Source organism: Vitis riparia, chromosome 18 (genome assembly GCF_004353265.1).
Source record: "Vitis riparia cultivar Riparia Gloire de Montpellier isolate 1030 chromosome 18, EGFV_Vit.rip_1.0, whole genome shotgun sequence".
Taxonomy (NCBI): domain Eukaryota; kingdom Viridiplantae; phylum Streptophyta; class Magnoliopsida; order Vitales; family Vitaceae; genus Vitis; species Vitis riparia.
The window spans coordinates 6,881,446-6,898,285 of NC_048448.1; the positions used below are offsets into that span (position 1 = coordinate 6,881,446).

The 16,840-nt window shown below is 36.2% G+C and overlaps 2 protein-coding genes across 3 annotated transcripts; both read left to right on the top strand.

Annotated features, from left to right (window-relative positions):
• Positions 1 to 4,181: 4,181 nt before the first annotated feature.
• On the top strand, positions 4,182 to 7,877 carry LOC117907405 (branched-chain-amino-acid aminotransferase 2, chloroplastic-like). 2 transcript variants are annotated; one of them, XM_034820939.1, is made up of 10 exons: positions 4,182 to 4,497; positions 5,390 to 5,463; positions 5,757 to 5,928; positions 6,045 to 6,221; positions 6,342 to 6,473; positions 6,559 to 6,657; positions 6,920 to 7,036; positions 7,284 to 7,379; positions 7,459 to 7,571; positions 7,690 to 7,877. In XM_034820939.1, exons 1-10 carry the CDS (start codon positions 4,429 to 4,431, stop codon positions 7,802 to 7,804), a joined length of 1,164 nt encoding a protein of 387 aa, XP_034676830.1. In that variant the 5' UTR covers positions 4,182 to 4,428; the 3' UTR covers positions 7,805 to 7,877. The 2 variants fall into 2 exon arrangements, with proteins under 2 accessions (XP_034676830.1, XP_034676831.1); XM_034820940.1 differs by having other exon boundaries at positions 6,562 to 6,657; positions 7,690 to 7,876.
• A 3,387-nt stretch (positions 7,878 to 11,264) lies between these two features.
• LOC117906485 lies at positions 11,265 to 15,482 on the top strand. Its single transcript, XM_034819507.1, has 2 exons — positions 11,265 to 14,986; positions 15,089 to 15,482. The coding sequence occupies exon 1, from the start codon at positions 11,300 to 11,302 to the stop codon at positions 14,969 to 14,971; it is 3,672 nt and encodes a 1,223-aa protein (XP_034675398.1). The 5' UTR covers positions 11,265 to 11,299; the 3' UTR covers positions 14,972 to 14,986; positions 15,089 to 15,482.
• Positions 15,483 to 16,840: the final 1,358 nt, after the last annotated feature.

Genomic DNA, 16,840 nt, shown 5'->3' on the forward strand with positions numbered 1-16,840 from the left:
ACCCAGAATTCATGCGTTTGTTGGATGCTTTTGAGGTTCCCATAATCGATGAAGCCTTTTATGGAAATACAATCAGGTCTTTCGCAGCCGAATTGAAGGCAATTGGGGCGGCTGTTTGATCTTAGCAGTGCATTGAAGCTGATAGTCACTCAATTTAAGTCATTCTTATCTTCTTCCAGCCTGACTCCTGTCAAAGTGATTTCACTACTAGAATGCATCAGAGAAATGAATGAAAAACTGCCTTCACAGTTGCAGGAACTCCATCAATGCTTGTTGGGGGAGAAGTGGTTAAGGACTCGTAATGGTTACAGGACCCCCAGTAAATCAATACTATTCAGCTCTAAATGGGGAACCATATCTTTATTTGTTGATCTTCTTCTCATTGATGATTCCTTTTATGGTATTGTCATATATGGCTTTGAGGATGAGCTAAAGATGCTGGGGGTCATAACTGAATTCGAAGGAGGAGCTCCATTTGCAGCCAGAGGTCTAACCCGACCAATTGAACCTCGATTTGTGACCGACTTGGATACAATTGCATTGCTAGAATGTATCAAGTATCTAATCTCAAAGTCTAAGGAGCAGCCATTACTTGATAATTTGTTTAGCAATTTAATGAGAAGCAAGTGGTTGAAAACTAGGAAAGTTTACAAAAAACCTGAGGAATGTATCCTGTTTGATCCAACCTGGAAAGTTATTCTGGAGGAGACTGATGCCCCAATGATTGAGCATACATTTTACAAATCTGAAATATTTATGTACAAGAATCAGTTGAGGGCCATTAGAGTTAAGCTGGATCCTGGGGATGTATGCTCTCTTCTGTCAAGGTATCTTATGTCACTTACAGAGACTTCTTCAATTACAAGGACATACAATTTCCTCCACATGTTCAATTGGAAGCCAGAATTGCAGGATAAATCAGACTATCAGGTATGGGTTATTAACCACAATGATAACAGTGGAGAAGAATGGGTGAATTCTCAGCTTCGCATACTTCATGACAAGGACAATCTATTTGATTCCCACTAGTATGCTCTTGACAAATGTTACCAGAAGGAACTGTTGCCCTTTTTCTCTTCAGCATTTGCAGTTGCTGAGTTTCCTTCCATTGACGATTACATGGGGTCTGGGACATCTGGGTCATGAGAGTTAATAGTCAAGTGACTGCCAAAGGATGCTGCTCTTTTTTGGGACTACATTTTGAAGAACTGGAATCCGCACACAGAGGATATCCTGAAGAAGAGGTTAACCAAAGTACCCGCCACCACATCTACAAGTGAGAGAATCCATCTAGTGAACAAGGAACTGGTGTTTATCCCTGACGACTTGTAATTGAAACATTTTTTTTCTAGTATCGATGGAATTCCACTCTTTGTATGGCTGCTCAAGTGCAAGAGCTTATCTACTATTCATCCAAGGAGATTCTTTGAGATTTATGAGTCTCTTTGGAGTAAGAAAGATGTCTGGTTCTGTTGAGTGCAATGCGAGTATTTCACATTCTGTGGATCAATATAAGATGGATCCGAGAAATGGATTGATAGGAAGAGGTCTCGTCAGAATTTTGCTGGTCCCAGGGTGAACATGCCAGTGGAAGAGAGACATAAAGCTGCATAACTACTGCTTGACCTTTCAGTATTTGAAAGCAGTGAACCAATTCTAGTCAGTTATCAATTACTATTGTCTGCATACAAAACATTGGAAGTAGAAGCAAGGAAGCTGGTTTTTTGGGACAAGAATTCTTGTAGGCTGCTGATTGATAAATCAGGTTATGAAGATGGAAAATCGAATATTAAATTTGTGAGTTGTTTTGCATGTGAAATTGCTGAAGGACTACTGGCATGTGTAAAAGCTGATGCAATCGAAAACCTGAGTAAGATAATCCAGATAGGTTTTATGTTTGAGTTCAAGGAGAAATCCATGTTTCTTTTGCTTACGAGTGAGTATTTGGAGCTGTTCGCGGAGGATGAGAAGTTCCTTGATGCTGCATTCCTCTTGCCAAAACAGTGTCCAGTGATAAGATATCTTCCCATCTTGCCTCCAATAGACGACAAGTCACAACTGCTGACTCAACCAAACCTCTAGGAGAGTCGGAGAAAAGTTCCAAACTATCCAGATCCTCCAAAGTCCACTTCTTCTCTTTATCCAAAGCGCAGGTCTCAACAGCTGGAGTTATTAAGCCCACCCACGCCAGAATCTTCCCAGAAGAAGCCTCGACAATGATGGAGTTATTAATTCCAGGAGTTTCTGTTTAGTGATAAATTTTTTAAAATTTGAGATAATACTTTTTTTAATACGCTCAATTTTTAAAAATAATTTTGAAAGTCACCGTCTTTCAAAATAAGTCTCAAACATTATCATTTTTTCTATTTTTAAAAATAAAAAATGTATACTTGAATTTTATAATAACATAATTGCAAAGAAACCCCTTTTTCATAGGATAGAAAATTAATGTTTGGAATAAAATGAAAATAGGATATTTGAAAATCATATTTAAAAAAGTGTTTTTTAATAACCAAAAAAACCTTTTTCTGCAAAAACATTTATTAAATTTCTTAGTGCTTTATTTTATAATATCTTCTTAAACTGTTTAAATATGCATATATATAAGATTTAAATTTCATTTTGCACTAAAATTTTTAATTTTATTAAAAAATATTAAATTAATTAACAGATCCATAAATAACAAGTATATGTTGTTTTTGCAATTGACGGAAAGCTCATACCAGAGTCCTATTTTTGCTCAACTACTTTCCATTTTGTTGAAACGGAATGACCCACAGTACTCTACGTTTACTTTATCTCAAAGGATAAAAATATGAAAATTATGGATATATCGATATTTCGGATATATCGGTATTTCAGATATATCGGATATATATCGACGGATATTTTTTTTAAAAAATATAAATAAAATTGATCAAAATTTATAAAAATATAAGAAAAGTTTCATAAAAATGTAATTAGAAGTATAATAAATATTTTAAAGTTATTTTATTAAAGAATTTGATATATGTATAATATGATTTATCATATTTGATAATAATATCGTATGCAATGATAAAAATATGAATTTTATAAATGTACATTTATTATTAAATTACATAAAATATTATTTCATAATAATATTATGATATTTGATTATAATATGTTTATTTTAAAAATATATATTAATATTAAAATTATAATCTATTTAATTCAATTGTATTAAATGATATAAAATAAATTACGATATATGTACAAATTTTTAATATTTAATTAATTTATTAATGATTATAAAAACACTATGAATATTTAATACAAAATAATTATAATTAATTTGCTCTCTAAAAAATTCTTTTAAAATTTTCTTTATATAATGAATTTGAATATATATATTTAGTGCATTACATCTGTAACACGTTAAACATTCGATATAATGCGAAAAATCGACAATTTATCGCCATATTGCCTATTTTTTATGATTTCTTTTGAAATTTCGTCCTATATTTCTCCACTAAATATTGTATTCATACCATTCGATACATGATATATCAATCAATATATCGTGATATTTTCTTTCATGCTTATTTCAACTATATTTTTAAATAAAAAGAAAATGGTAATTATACCATTTCAGGGTGCCGTCGGCCAATCTACATTTACCAATATGAATATATCAGGCTTTAGTGCTTTACACAAATATAAGACAAATCTACATTTTATAAAAATTTATTCAATATTGTGCTTTAATGTTTCTATTTTTAAAATGGAAAAAAAATTAAATTTAATACTTAAAATGCTTATATGAATCTAATGTTAAAATTTTTAATATTAATGTTGAATTTTATTAAATATATTTGCTATTTGGGTGTTCAATGTGCTTAACTGCTTATACCAATATTTGCAAGTTTTTCACCAATAGAAATTTAATAAATATAAATCCTAATAGAAACTTTGTAAAATTTCCTTCCATAAGCAACGCTGCCAGGTCAGAGGACATGTGGAAAACATGTACGTTTTTTATTTATTTATATTTACTTTTTTGGATTGTCACTGATTCACTCTGCGACTGAGATTTTCTGACGTGGCGTTGGGCGAGATCTCATGGATTAGAAGTGCATCGCCACCTATGCTATCCATTAAGGTTAATATAATAAGAACGCTTGCATCCCCCCCTTGGGTTCTGGCCTAGATGTGTTCGCCACTTCATACAATACTAAACCGCCGCTTCGCTCCCTAGACTCCCTCTCTCTCTTCCCTGCGTCGTCTCTGTACCACACACACTTACGTCTACCTCGCATTCTTCTTTTTCTTTTCTGCCTATATATTACATACATACTCTGAGATTGCTTCCTCTCATCGGTCCCTCACTCCTTGTAACCGAAATTAATTTGGAGTCTTGGGGAGAATCACTAATCTGAATTTTCAGGATACCCAATAGGTGCAACCATGATCAGTAGGAGGGCCTGCTTTCGCAATTTGATCCTATCTCTAAGAACGGGTTCCACTGCATCTAAGGTAATCTTCCGCTTGTCATTTGTTATTTTTTATTATGATTCCAAGGACCATTTTCCGATTATGATATACTCTACTTACTTTGAACCTTTTATAGAGTTGAAAATTTTCCTCTGGTTTTTATCATTTCATGTGACTTGTAAGTTTGTCTGGCGAACTTGTGGGGTTTCAATTGTCTGGGTTTTTTGGTGTCGCAGGTTTGGTATTGCATGTGTTTTTTAATTGGTGCCTTCTTTTAACGTATAGTTCTTGCTTAACACGTTGCTTTGTAGTTGATTTCTAATCTCTGTATCAATGTCCTTTCTTTTCTGTGCTTGTCTTTTATATGTGTTATTATTTTTGTTTTAACCACGTAAAACAATAGAAAATCTTGATCGTAGTTGAAGAAAAGAGGGAGATGATTAATTTAGGGAGAGACTAATCCGGTTGAATTAGTTTCAGCCCTGGAAATAGGAATCTGACGGGGTTCTGAATTCAACCTTTTGAATGGTACGCATAGCTTGGATCAAACCCGTAGCGGGTGGAACAACCTTGTAGATGATTGATCCAACACTTTTAAATGGTTATTTTATTTAAATGCCGGTTAAATTGGAGGCCTCAGTGGATGTGACTTTTAAATAGAAGACGATCCACAGATTTATTAGAATTTTGATTATTTATTGAGAATCAATATTTTCCCTTTAGATACATTCAAATATGTTGACTGGGTTTCTTGTGTAAAATGTCGGCTAGAGGTTGTATCAATGAGTATTGAAATCACACGCCTTTGTTTTGCTTATAGGCTACAATTCATTTCCCATGTTCCTCAATGATCTGTCGTTGATCCATCGTATACATAACAAAGATCAAGATGATAAAAAGTACAAACTTATCTAATTTTCGTGCATATGTGCAGCTTAGATCTTCCAATTGCTTTACGTCGAGGACTGCACCTTCCTTGCAGCCACTGGTCGAGCCATCTCCTTATAGGTAACTGCACAAAATGAAGCAATTTGACACTAATTACTTGGTTGCTTCCCTGAAGGTGTCTTCTTCCGTACAATGAATCCCACTTTTACCCAACCAGAATTTGTTAAACAGTTAATTTTCACTTCTTTGAAGCTCAAGCCCTCTCAATTATAAATCTATATTGTTGTGGTGTCCATAGATTGCAATGATTTCAAGCAGTTTTTCAGGTTTATTGTTTAAGCCCAACACCAATTATCTGCATGAGATTGTGCAACATTGTTCATTTAATGTAATTATAATTGCTGTACTGCTAGTGATGATGAGTATGCTGATGTGGACTGGGACAATCTGGGATTTGGTCTAATACCCACCGATTACATGTACACAACAAAATGCTCCGAGGGTGGTAGTTTTGAAGAAGGCCATCTTAGTCGCTATGGAAATATCGAGTTGAGCCCTTCTGCTGGTGTGTTAAATTATGGACAGGTAACTAGATTGTATTCTTAATTACTTCTGCTAAAGCAAACAGCATATTTCATGTTGTATCTTTTAACTAACTTCAGGGTTCTAATGTAAAGTTGGTGGTTTTGAAATCTGAACAGGGGCTGTTTGAAGGCACCAAAGCCTATAGGAGAGAAAATGGACGCCTCTGCCTCTTCCGCCCTGATCAGAATGCCATCCGTATGCAGGTTGGTGCAGAAAGAATGTGCATGCCTTCCCCGTCCATCCATCATTTTGTAGAAGCTGTCAAGCAAACCGCTCTCGCTAACAAGCGCTGGGTAATTGTTTTACCCTGATTGTTCTAATCTATGTTGCATCAGAAGCTCTATGCGTTCATTTAATGATTATGTCTTTTCTACTGGTTTATAAATTTTTTGTTTTGTTTTGATGTGGAGCAGATTCCTCCTCCAGGAAAAGGGTCACTGTATATTAGACCTTTGCTCATGGGGAGTGGACCCGTATTGGGTTTAGGCCCAGCACCTGAATGCACATTCCTCATATATGCTTCCCCTGTTGGCAACTATTTCAAGGTGGGGTTTCTTACTTTTATCAAAGCCTGGTTTTGGTTCAGCTGAGAAAAGAAGAATTTATATGCTCTGTTGATTCATTTTGTAGCAGGTTTCGGCACCATTGAACCTATTTATTGACGATGAGTATCATCGTGCAGCTCGTGGAGGGGCTGGAGGGGTAAAAGCCATTACCAACTATTCTCCTGTAAGTGAATCATTGTCTCATTTAGTTGTAAAAGAAGCTCATTGGTTTCAACACCTTGAATGCCACAAAATATGCTCATTTTCAAAAAATGACTTGTGTCTAAAGTGTTAGGTTAATAGGTTGCAGCATCGAATATAGTTTCTATGGAATGTAAATTATTTCTTATATACGAAAGTGGCTACTAGTGCTTGCTACCAAATTATTGATGCCCCCCTCGAAACTATGTTATCTATTACATCACATCCTTTCTTGTCTTGTGTAGGTTTTGAGAGCACAAAGTAGAGCAAAGAGTAGAGGGTTCTCTGATGTGCTATTCCTTGATTCAGTGAATAAGAAAAACATCGAGGAGGTCTCTTCTTGTAACATCTTCATTGTGAAGGTACTGTTGAAATTACATTTCTCATTAATTTAATTTTTCTCATCTGGTGCCTAATTATTATCTTCACTGAATGTAACTCTAACAAAGAAGTGAAAACATGAGTGATTAGCAGCTTAGATTGTTCAAAACAACTTGGACAGAGAATTTTGAAATACATGTCCTTCAGTTTATTCCCTGCCATTGTATTTCTCTCGAAATTGGATAGATATAGAGGCAGAGCTTAGAGTGTACTTTTCCACCATTTCAGGATAATGTTATTTCAACTCCAGCTACAGGAGGAACTATTCTTGAAGGAGTGACTCGAAAAAGCATTATTGACATTGCTCTTGATCATGGTTACCAGGTGAATGTCCAGTAACTTGGTAAAAACAAGAAGCCAGTTTCTGTGCTTGTATGTTCTGACAATTTCCCAAATGGGTTAGGTTAAGGAGCGATGTATTCCGGTGGAGGAAGTGATGGAAGCCGATGAAGTTTTCTGCACCGGAACCGCTGTTGGTGTAGCTGCGGTGGGAAGTATTACATATCAAGGCAAAAGGTAAATAGCCATACTTAAGATCATGAAGAACCTCTGCAAAAAGGGAAATATTAAGTTCATACTTAGTGTTGCATGCCAATCATTTTCCTTTGTTGATGAATTAAATATTAATGCGCAGGGTGGGATACAAATCGGGTGATCGGTGTGTGAGTCAGGAACTGTTGTCAATGTATACGGGGATTCAAAAAGGTCATATTGAGGACAAGAAGGGCTGGATTCTTGAGATTGACTAAGCTTTACATCCTCCTCACATTCAGTGCACCCAACACTTGTACATCGTGCTGCTTAGAGCATGGTATTCCGTATTCCTAATAAAATTGATGTTTAGACCAAAAGCATGGATATCTAAATTGGGTTTCGTCTTTGTTAAAGATCACTTGCTGAATCCTTATCCCCCTCCGAAGCTATATCCCATTCAACCTTAGTTTCACTCCTATAATCCTATCACTTATCCTTATCTCCCCTGCCTCCACAGGCCCACCCACTCTTCCACATTTTAATAACTAATATAAGTTCAAATTCATATGGTCATGTCTATAATAATAAGAGTATAAATTATAGAGCCATCTCTAGTAGGAGTCTGGATCAAAGTTGTGTCTTCATGTTATTGAAAAATGATTTTCAAAAATGAAATCACATTTTAAAAAATCAATTGCCAAGTAAAAATCATGATTTTAAAAATAAAAATTATGATTTAAGAAATGATTTTCATGGAAGTGTCGTGGGATGAAAGAGCTTTAAAAACCTCTTCCACAGCTTATGGTTCAGCGTTACAAGTATTTTGTAATTGTTCTAAAAGATGGTTTTTGCTTTCATTAGAGAGGAAGGATTGAGAAAAAAAATTAGAGAGGAAGGAAAAAAGCAAATAAATGAAAATTTAATTTAAAATTTTATCTTAATTTTTTTAAAAATAAAAATTATTTTGAAATCCCACGTAAAACAGGTCCTAAAACTCTCTTCGCCAAAATGCAAAACTTAAAAAATAATTGAGCGTGCGAAAGTTTTTTATTTTGTAAAAGCATTAAATGACATCTACCGCGCTCTGAGTTGTCACATCGCATGACATCACACAAAAATCGATTAAGCTCCACATTCTCTCTAAACCTTTTCAAAAGTATCAAAACCAGATTTTGTATGCTTTCATGCGTCTCTTTTGCCGCGCAAACATTTATTACAGTGGGATGGCAACGGGCCCCGCCCCGTTTAACTTTATTTATTTATTTTTATTTTTTAATTACTTTTAAATTTGTTAATTACATTAAATTAAAATATATTTTATAAATAATTAAATTATTATATTTTTTTTATCCTATTTTATTAATTTTTTAATTATTATTTATAAATTAAAAATAATAAAATAAAAATTAATTTAATTTATTCTATATCAAATGAGGACGAAGAAGAAGCAGGGTTGCTTGTTTAGTCATGCCTCGGAAGAAAGTCTCCTTTAGCTATCAACGTAAAGGGAAGCGGGAGGGCATGGCTACTCTGAAGAAGCAAATGCCCATAGAAAAGACGTCTATCATGGCTACTGAAGCAGCAAGGCTGCACATAGAAAAGATTAGGACCCAGAAGTTCTCAATCGGTGCTAAAAGCCCTAATCCTTTAACCGAAGATCTCCACCATGCTGTCACAAGCCTCTCCGCGGAGCTTTACGCCAAAGATGTTCATTTTCTCATGGAGCTCATTCAGGTACATATTCCCCTTCCCGATGAATATCTTTATCAGAAGTATATGTATATATACGACCTGCCCTAGATGAAAGCGTGTTCTTGGTTTCTTGGTGTCCGCTAAAAATCTAGAATGCCGAAGACAACGAATATAAACAAGGGGTTGAACCAACTTTGGAGTTTGTGTTCACTACCAAAGACATAACAGGAAGTGGTGCGCCTGCAACGCTGCTAGTGTTCAACAATGAAGTTGGGTTTTCGGAGAAGAACATGGAATCCATCTGCAGTGTTGGCAGATCCACCAAGAAAGGGAAGAGACACCTTGGGTTTATTGGCGAGAAAGGTACTTATGTCTACTGTCTTGCATGAATGGTGTATTTACTTTACTAGAATATATAAGTTGGTTTTTTTGCATGAATAGAAGTGGATCTATTTACAAGGATTTTTATGAAGATTTTCTATGGTAGGAATAAAGTGGTTGCTTGAAGAGACTTCATCAGTTTAGCAAAACTATGAAAAAAGTTGTGCATGCTAATTTTGATAAACAGAGTGCATCCCAAGATGTGGGAAGTTGGCAGGCTTGGGCCTGAGCAGGACTGCTTTGGGTGGAGACTTTGCCCACCCAAAGCGTATTTTAACCCAAACCTTGGGTAAACCCATCATTTCTAAATGCATCAGTTGCTATTTAGATTCTTGATTAAACTTTTGGTCATTAAGTTCATCCATAAGTAAATTCTGATTTCATTTGCAGGCATTGGATTTAAGAGCGTGTTTCTTGTGACTATACAACCTCACATCTTTAGTAATGGATATCATGTGAGATTTAGTGAAGATCCCGACCAAGATTGCGGAATTGGTTATATAGTTCCTGAATGGGTTGGTGGGAAACCTTATCTTTCAACTATTTGTGATATATATGGGTCCGACAAGGTCTTGCCAACGACCATAATTCTCCTCCCTCTGAAACCCGAGAAGGTGGAAGCTGTCAAAGCACAACTGTCAGAGTTGCACCCTGAGCTTCTCCTCTTCCTATCCAAGATAAAGCGGTTATCAGTATGTGGAAATACTTGCAATTCTAAAGAAGATGCCAACGTATCTGATATTTTCATATCCACTGAGACTGATCATGTGGCTTTGAGTGACAAAAGTGCAGATTCACGTGTACTTCATCTTTCATTTAAAGAGGATGGGGCTGAGGAGACATGCCGATATTATATATGGAGAGAAACATTTCCAGTGAAGCCTGCTAATGAGTTTAGTGCAAGGAACGATGTAAAGAAATGTGTTATTTCTATTGCTTTTCCATTTGGGAAGAGATTGAAAAGGGGAACTTCTGCTGTTGGTATCTTTGCCTTCCTTCCCACCGCAATGATCACAAATTTCCCATTTGTTATTCAGGCAGATTTTGTTCTGGCCTCCTCGCGCGAAACAATACTCTTAGACAACAAGTGGAACCTGGGGATTCTTGAATGTATCCCTTCTGCATTTTTTCATGCTTTTATTTCTTGTGTGAAAAAAGACGCCACTACTATTTGTTCAGTGGCTCAGGCATTTGAATTTTTGCCTGCTCGGTCTTCTACAATTCTTGAGCTGAACAACGTAAGAGAGTTGATAAAAAATATGCTGCAGGGAGAAGCCTTTATACCTTGTGAAATGTTTGACAATCGAAAGCATTTCTGCACCCCTCAACGTGCAATTAGGATTCTCCCTAAATTTCGTGAAATCCTTTTCCAAATGAAGGAACAGGGGATCCCTTTGGGCGGTATGTTCTCTTTGAAAGGAAATGTTATACATTCTTCTATTGATCTCATAGAATTTACGGGCATTCTGGACTACCTTGGAGTGCCATCGGTTGATAATAGTTATCAATGGTATGGTAAATGCATTGAGTTCTGTAACCTTGTTTTGTCAGCTTCAGAGGATGCATACATGGAATTACTTTGTTTTCTTGCTGATAATGAGAAGATATCTTCCTTGAAGGACTTTAAGAAGATGCTTCTTTTCAAATGCGTCAACAGGAAGGGGCATGTGAGATTGTGTTCTAGAGCAACAAGAGGGATGTTTAGGATTTATTATTCTCAGGAGCCTAAACTTCACGCTTGGCTAACTGAATGCAATATTGAGTTTGAATGCCCTGATGACATGTGTTTCTTGCCCAGCCCTACATTGGAAGCTCTTATAAGCCATAAGAGAAGTTCATTAATTATGTGTTGGCTTAAATATAACACAGGTTTAAGCCCTTTTTCGGCGGTTTCTTATTGTGCTCAGATATCTGATCATCTAATGAAGACAGATGAACCTAGATTTATGATTAAACTTGCCCATTTTCTTTATCACGCGCATTGCAAAAAGTTCATAATGGAGTCAATGCTTTATGGTTTATGTACAAGAATGCCTGTCATTGATGGATCCAATTGCATCAGAAGGCAAAAGAACGTGACTCTTGTCTCTGCACCAGGGAGCAAATGGAAGATATTGTTTGGACCAAGTAATCCATTCTCAGAAAATAATTATGTTGATATAGGGAAGGTGTATGCTGAAGGTGGTCAGTTTGCTGGAGAATGTACTCCCAAGGGAGTGATCCTTAGCTTTCTTAGCACATATACTAGAGCTGTGGACTTACCAGAATTACACCCTCCAAATGTTGTGTTGAAAGTGGCATCATCAAAATTGACAAGTGAACAAGGGTTTTTACTACTTGACTGGATCCGGTTTCTGAGAACCAAGGGTTCAAATATACCAGCAAAGTTTATTGAAAGCATTCGAGATGGAAGGTGGATGAAAACATACTCGGGATTTAATTCGCCAAATCGATGCATTCTTCCTGATGAAGCCGGAAAAACTATTTTTGGGATGATGAGGACTGTTGTTGAGAGATTTTCTATTCTAGACCAGGACTTCTATATGAACCGGATTACCCTGTATGCAGATGAGCTGAAATTTCTTGGTGTGAGATTTGGGTCGGATGGTGTGCAAAAACTTCTTGTTGATCGCTTTAAGTCCCTTGCTGCTTCTGGAATGAGTAAAGAGTGTGCATTTTCCTTGCTGATGTTTATCCGTATCTTAAAGGGAAAAAATATGCTGGATGAGGCATGGCTGGGAGTAATGAGGGAGGGCAAATGGCTGAAAACTTTCAATGGCTATAATGCTCCAAGGGGATCTGTTTTCCTGCAATCTGAAATAGAGGCTAATGCTATTTTGACTATTACAAGCCTCCCCCTTGTTGATACTGGGTTTTATGGTTGTAATCTTAGTTCTTTCTCATCTGAACTAACGTTACTTGGAGTTGTGTTGGGTATGAAGGTTTATGAATTGGTTGAGGAGAGTTTGAACTTTCCTGCTGACTTGTCATCCCTGACTTGGGACAGTGGTTTCTTGATACTTAAATGCATCAGATACTTGGGGTCTGCTACAAGTTCCTTGGTTGAAAAGACCAGGAATCAACGATGGTTAAAAACCAGTTGTGGATTCAAACGTCCCTTGGAATCTGTTCTTGTTAACCCAAAATTCATGCGTTTGTTGGATGCTTTTGAGGTTCCCATAATCGATGAAGCCTTTTATGGAAATACAATCAGGTCTTTCGCAGCCGAATTGAAGGCAATTGGGGTGGCTGATGATCTTAGCAGTGCATTAAAGCTGATAGTCACTCAATTTAAGTCATTCTTATCTTCTTCCAGCCTGACTCCTGTCAAAGTGATTTCACTACTAGAATGCATCAGAGAAATAAATGAAAATGTGTCTTCACAGTTGCAGGAACTCCATCAATGCTTGTTGGGGGAGAAGTGGTTAAGGACTCGTAATGGTTACAGGACCCCCAGTGAATCAATACTATTCAGCTCTAAATGGGGAACCATATCTTTATTTGTTGATCTGCCTCTCATTGATGATTCCTTTTATGGTATTGTCATATATGGCTTTGAGGATGAGCTAAAGATGCTGGGGGTCATAACTGGATTTGAAGGAGGAGCTCCATTTGTAGCCAGAGGTCTAACCCGGCCAATTGAACCTCGATTTGTGACTGACTTGGGTACAATTGCATTGCTAGAATGTATCAAGTATCTAATGTCAAAGTCTAATGACCAGCCCTTACTTGATAATTTTTTTAGCAATTTAATGAGAAGCAAGTGGTTGAAAACTAGGAAAGGTTACAAAAAACCTGAGGAATGTATCCTGTTTGATCCAACCTGGGAAGTTATTCTGGAGGAGACTGATGCCCCAATGATTGAGCATGCATTTTACAAATCTGAAATATTTATGTACAAGAATCAGTTGAGGGCCATTGGAGTTAAGGTGGATCCTGGGGATGTATGCTCTCTTCTGTCAAGGTATCTTATGTCACTTACAGAGACTTCTTCAATTACAAGGGTATACAATTTCCTCCACATGTTCAATTGGAAGCCAGAATTGCCTGATAAAGACTATCAGGTATGGGTTATTAACCACAATGGTAACAGTGGAGGAGAATGGGTGAATTCTCAGCTTTGCATACTTCATGACAAGGACAATGTATTTAATTCCCACTTGTATGCACTTGACAAGTGTTACCAGAAGGAATTGTTGCCCTTTTTCTCTTCAGCATTTGCAGTTGCTGAATTTCCTTCGATTGACGATTACATGTGGCTCTGGGACAGCTTGGTCATGAGAGTTAATAGTCAAGTGACTGCCAAAGAATGCTGCTCTTTTTGGGACTACATTTTGAAGAACTGGAGTCCGCACACAGAGGATTTCCTGAAGAAGAGGTTAACCAAAGTGCCCGCCACCACATCTACAAGTGAGAGAATCCATCTAGTGAGCAAGGAACTGGTGTTTATCCCTGATGACTTGCAATTGAAACATTTTTTTTCTAGTATAGATGGAATTCCACTCTTTGTATGGTTGCCCAAGTGCAAGAGCTTTTCTACTGTTCATCCAATGAGATTGTTTGAGATTTATGAGTCTCTTGGAGTAAGAAAGATATCTGGTTCTGTTGAGTGCCATGCGAGTATTTCACATTCTTTGGATCAATATAAGATGGATCCGAGAAATGGATTGATAGGAAGAGGTCTCGTCAGAATTGTATTGGGGTTTATTGCTGGTCCTAGGGTGAGCATGCCAGTGGAAGAGAGACATAAAGTTGCAAAACTACTGCTTGACCTCTCAGTATTTGAAAGCCGTGAACCAATTCTAGTCAGTTATCAATTGCTATTGACTGCAGACAAAACATTGGAAGTAGAAGCAAGGAAGCTGGTTTTTTGGGACAAGAATTCTTGTAGGCTGCTGATTGATAAATCAGGTTATGAAGATCGAAAATCAAATATTAAATTTGTGAGTTGTTTTGCACGTGAAATTGCTGAAGGACTATTGGCATGTGAAAAAGCTGATGCAATCGAAAACCTGAGTAAGATAATCCAAATAGGTTTTATGTTTGAGTTTAAGGAGGAATCCATGGTTACCTTGCTTACAAGTGAGAATTTGGAGCTCTTTGCGGAGGATGAGAAGTTCCTTGATGCTGCATGCCTCTTGTCAAAACAGTCTCCAGTGATAAGATCTCTTCCCGTCACGCCTCCAATAGATGACAACTCACAACTGTTGACGCAACCAAACCTCAAGGAGAGCCGTTGGAGAAAAGTTCCAAACTATCCAGATCCTCCGAAGTTCAGTTCTTCTCTTTATCCAAAGCGCAGGTCTCAACAGCTGGAGTTATTAAGCCCACCTACGCCAGAATTTTCCCAGAAGAAGCCCCGACAATGATGGAGTTCCTTCCAGGTAATATGTGCCATCATACCATTAACTTTCTTTTTGATGAATTTTAACGATCTCTTTCATAATATGGTGCATTCTGATCATTTGGATGTTTTTTCATTGAAGTTTTTGTTGTCTACTAGCCGTAGCTATTGATAGTTTTTTGTGCACATCAAGATTATGTCCAAACTAAGCTCCTCGGGTGATGGGTGATGGAAAAAATGGAAATGTTGGAGCGGAAATGGTGGATAAAAGGAGAAGATTGAAATCCATGAAAGTGAAGAACTATGGAGAGTTCAGACCGTTTGAATCTTCATCACTATATTTGCATTTCCATCCTTTTGTATCTTCACAGGGCTATTTTGTGAACCTTCAAGGTCGTGGTTTTAAAGGGGATATGGTTACTGTGCAAAAATGGGAAATGGGTGTTTCCCGGGTGAATGGGTTATGGGTATGGGGTAGGATTATGAATTTGGGTGGGTATTTGTTTTTTGAGTAGTCAATGAAAATGTGCTGAATATTTGTGTTTAAATGGATAATGAAAATTCGATAGGAATTAGGATTATAGTAAATTAATAATGAATATTTATGTTTACATAAATAAAATAAGAAATGAATATAAATATAAAAATTCAAATTAATGAATGGATGTATAGGTAAAATATATTTTATTTAAATATGTTCATTCAAATAAAAATTCTTCATTTTTATAATTATTTTATTTAGAATATATTTAATAAGAAAAATGATGTTTATTTTTTTACAAAAATGATTCCTAGATGTATTTTTTTAATGATTGAAAATTTTTTTTTAAATTAAAAATATTTAACTTAATTTTTTTTATAAACAATAAATTCACTTTTTATTATTTTCATCTTTAATAATACATATTCAATATTAAGTGATTAAATTATTATGTTTAGATTTACAATATTTTTATAAATTATTCTAAACGAATGCTTTTATCACAATTTCAATAATTTTATATATAAGTTTATTTTATTAATTTTTAATATTTATTTTTATATAAATTTCATAATCTTTTTAAATTGTTTTAAGCTTTTAAACTATAACTTTTTAATTTTCATAATCTTCATAATCTTTTCACCTCGATCCGAGATGTTAAGACTAACGACTATCGTGCCTCATGGCTTAGACTGATACCGCAACTTTGAACCATATCTCTATCATCCTCTACGCCCCCGTTGAAAAGAAAAAACACCCTGTTTTGTCCTAGATAGAAGTAACCTGATTCGTTCAGTCATTTTCTTGAGAAGACTTCTAGTTGGAACTGCCCAGCCATGCCTATGCAAGCATAAACTAGGAGGTGCCTAGATGGGCTCAGCTTGCAGCCCTAACCAGCCCAAGCACTACCCTTAGATGTGACTGCCTATACTGTTCGACATTAGTTTTTGGCATCAGTAATGGGCTTTACTTGCAAGTTCCCAAGCTGTAAGTGCACATTTTCCTTCTGGACCTCTTAAGCCCAGTAAGTAAATGAGATGGGTTCATAGTCATATTGTAGTTACATTACTCATCTGACCATGGTTTTATTGCTGACTTCTAATTTTAATTTCTGAGGATCAAATCTATTAATTGATTGGATGATTAATCCACTAATCATTGTCGTTTGATAACCTGCTCAAACTTTGCAAGGGGGATTATGTATGCATAGAGAATAGCAGCCTGGTGAAAGGCCCAAGGAAATTAAAACTGAAATGGCCTTATTATATACCATATCATTGATCAAGAATTTGGAGGTTTGTGGGTGTCTTACTTGTGTGTTGGGCTGGGTAGCCGCGAAGAAACTCTCATCTTCTTATTTTAAATTGTCATGAAATACCGTTTTAATTTTTGCCCATGAGATTCTTACAAGAG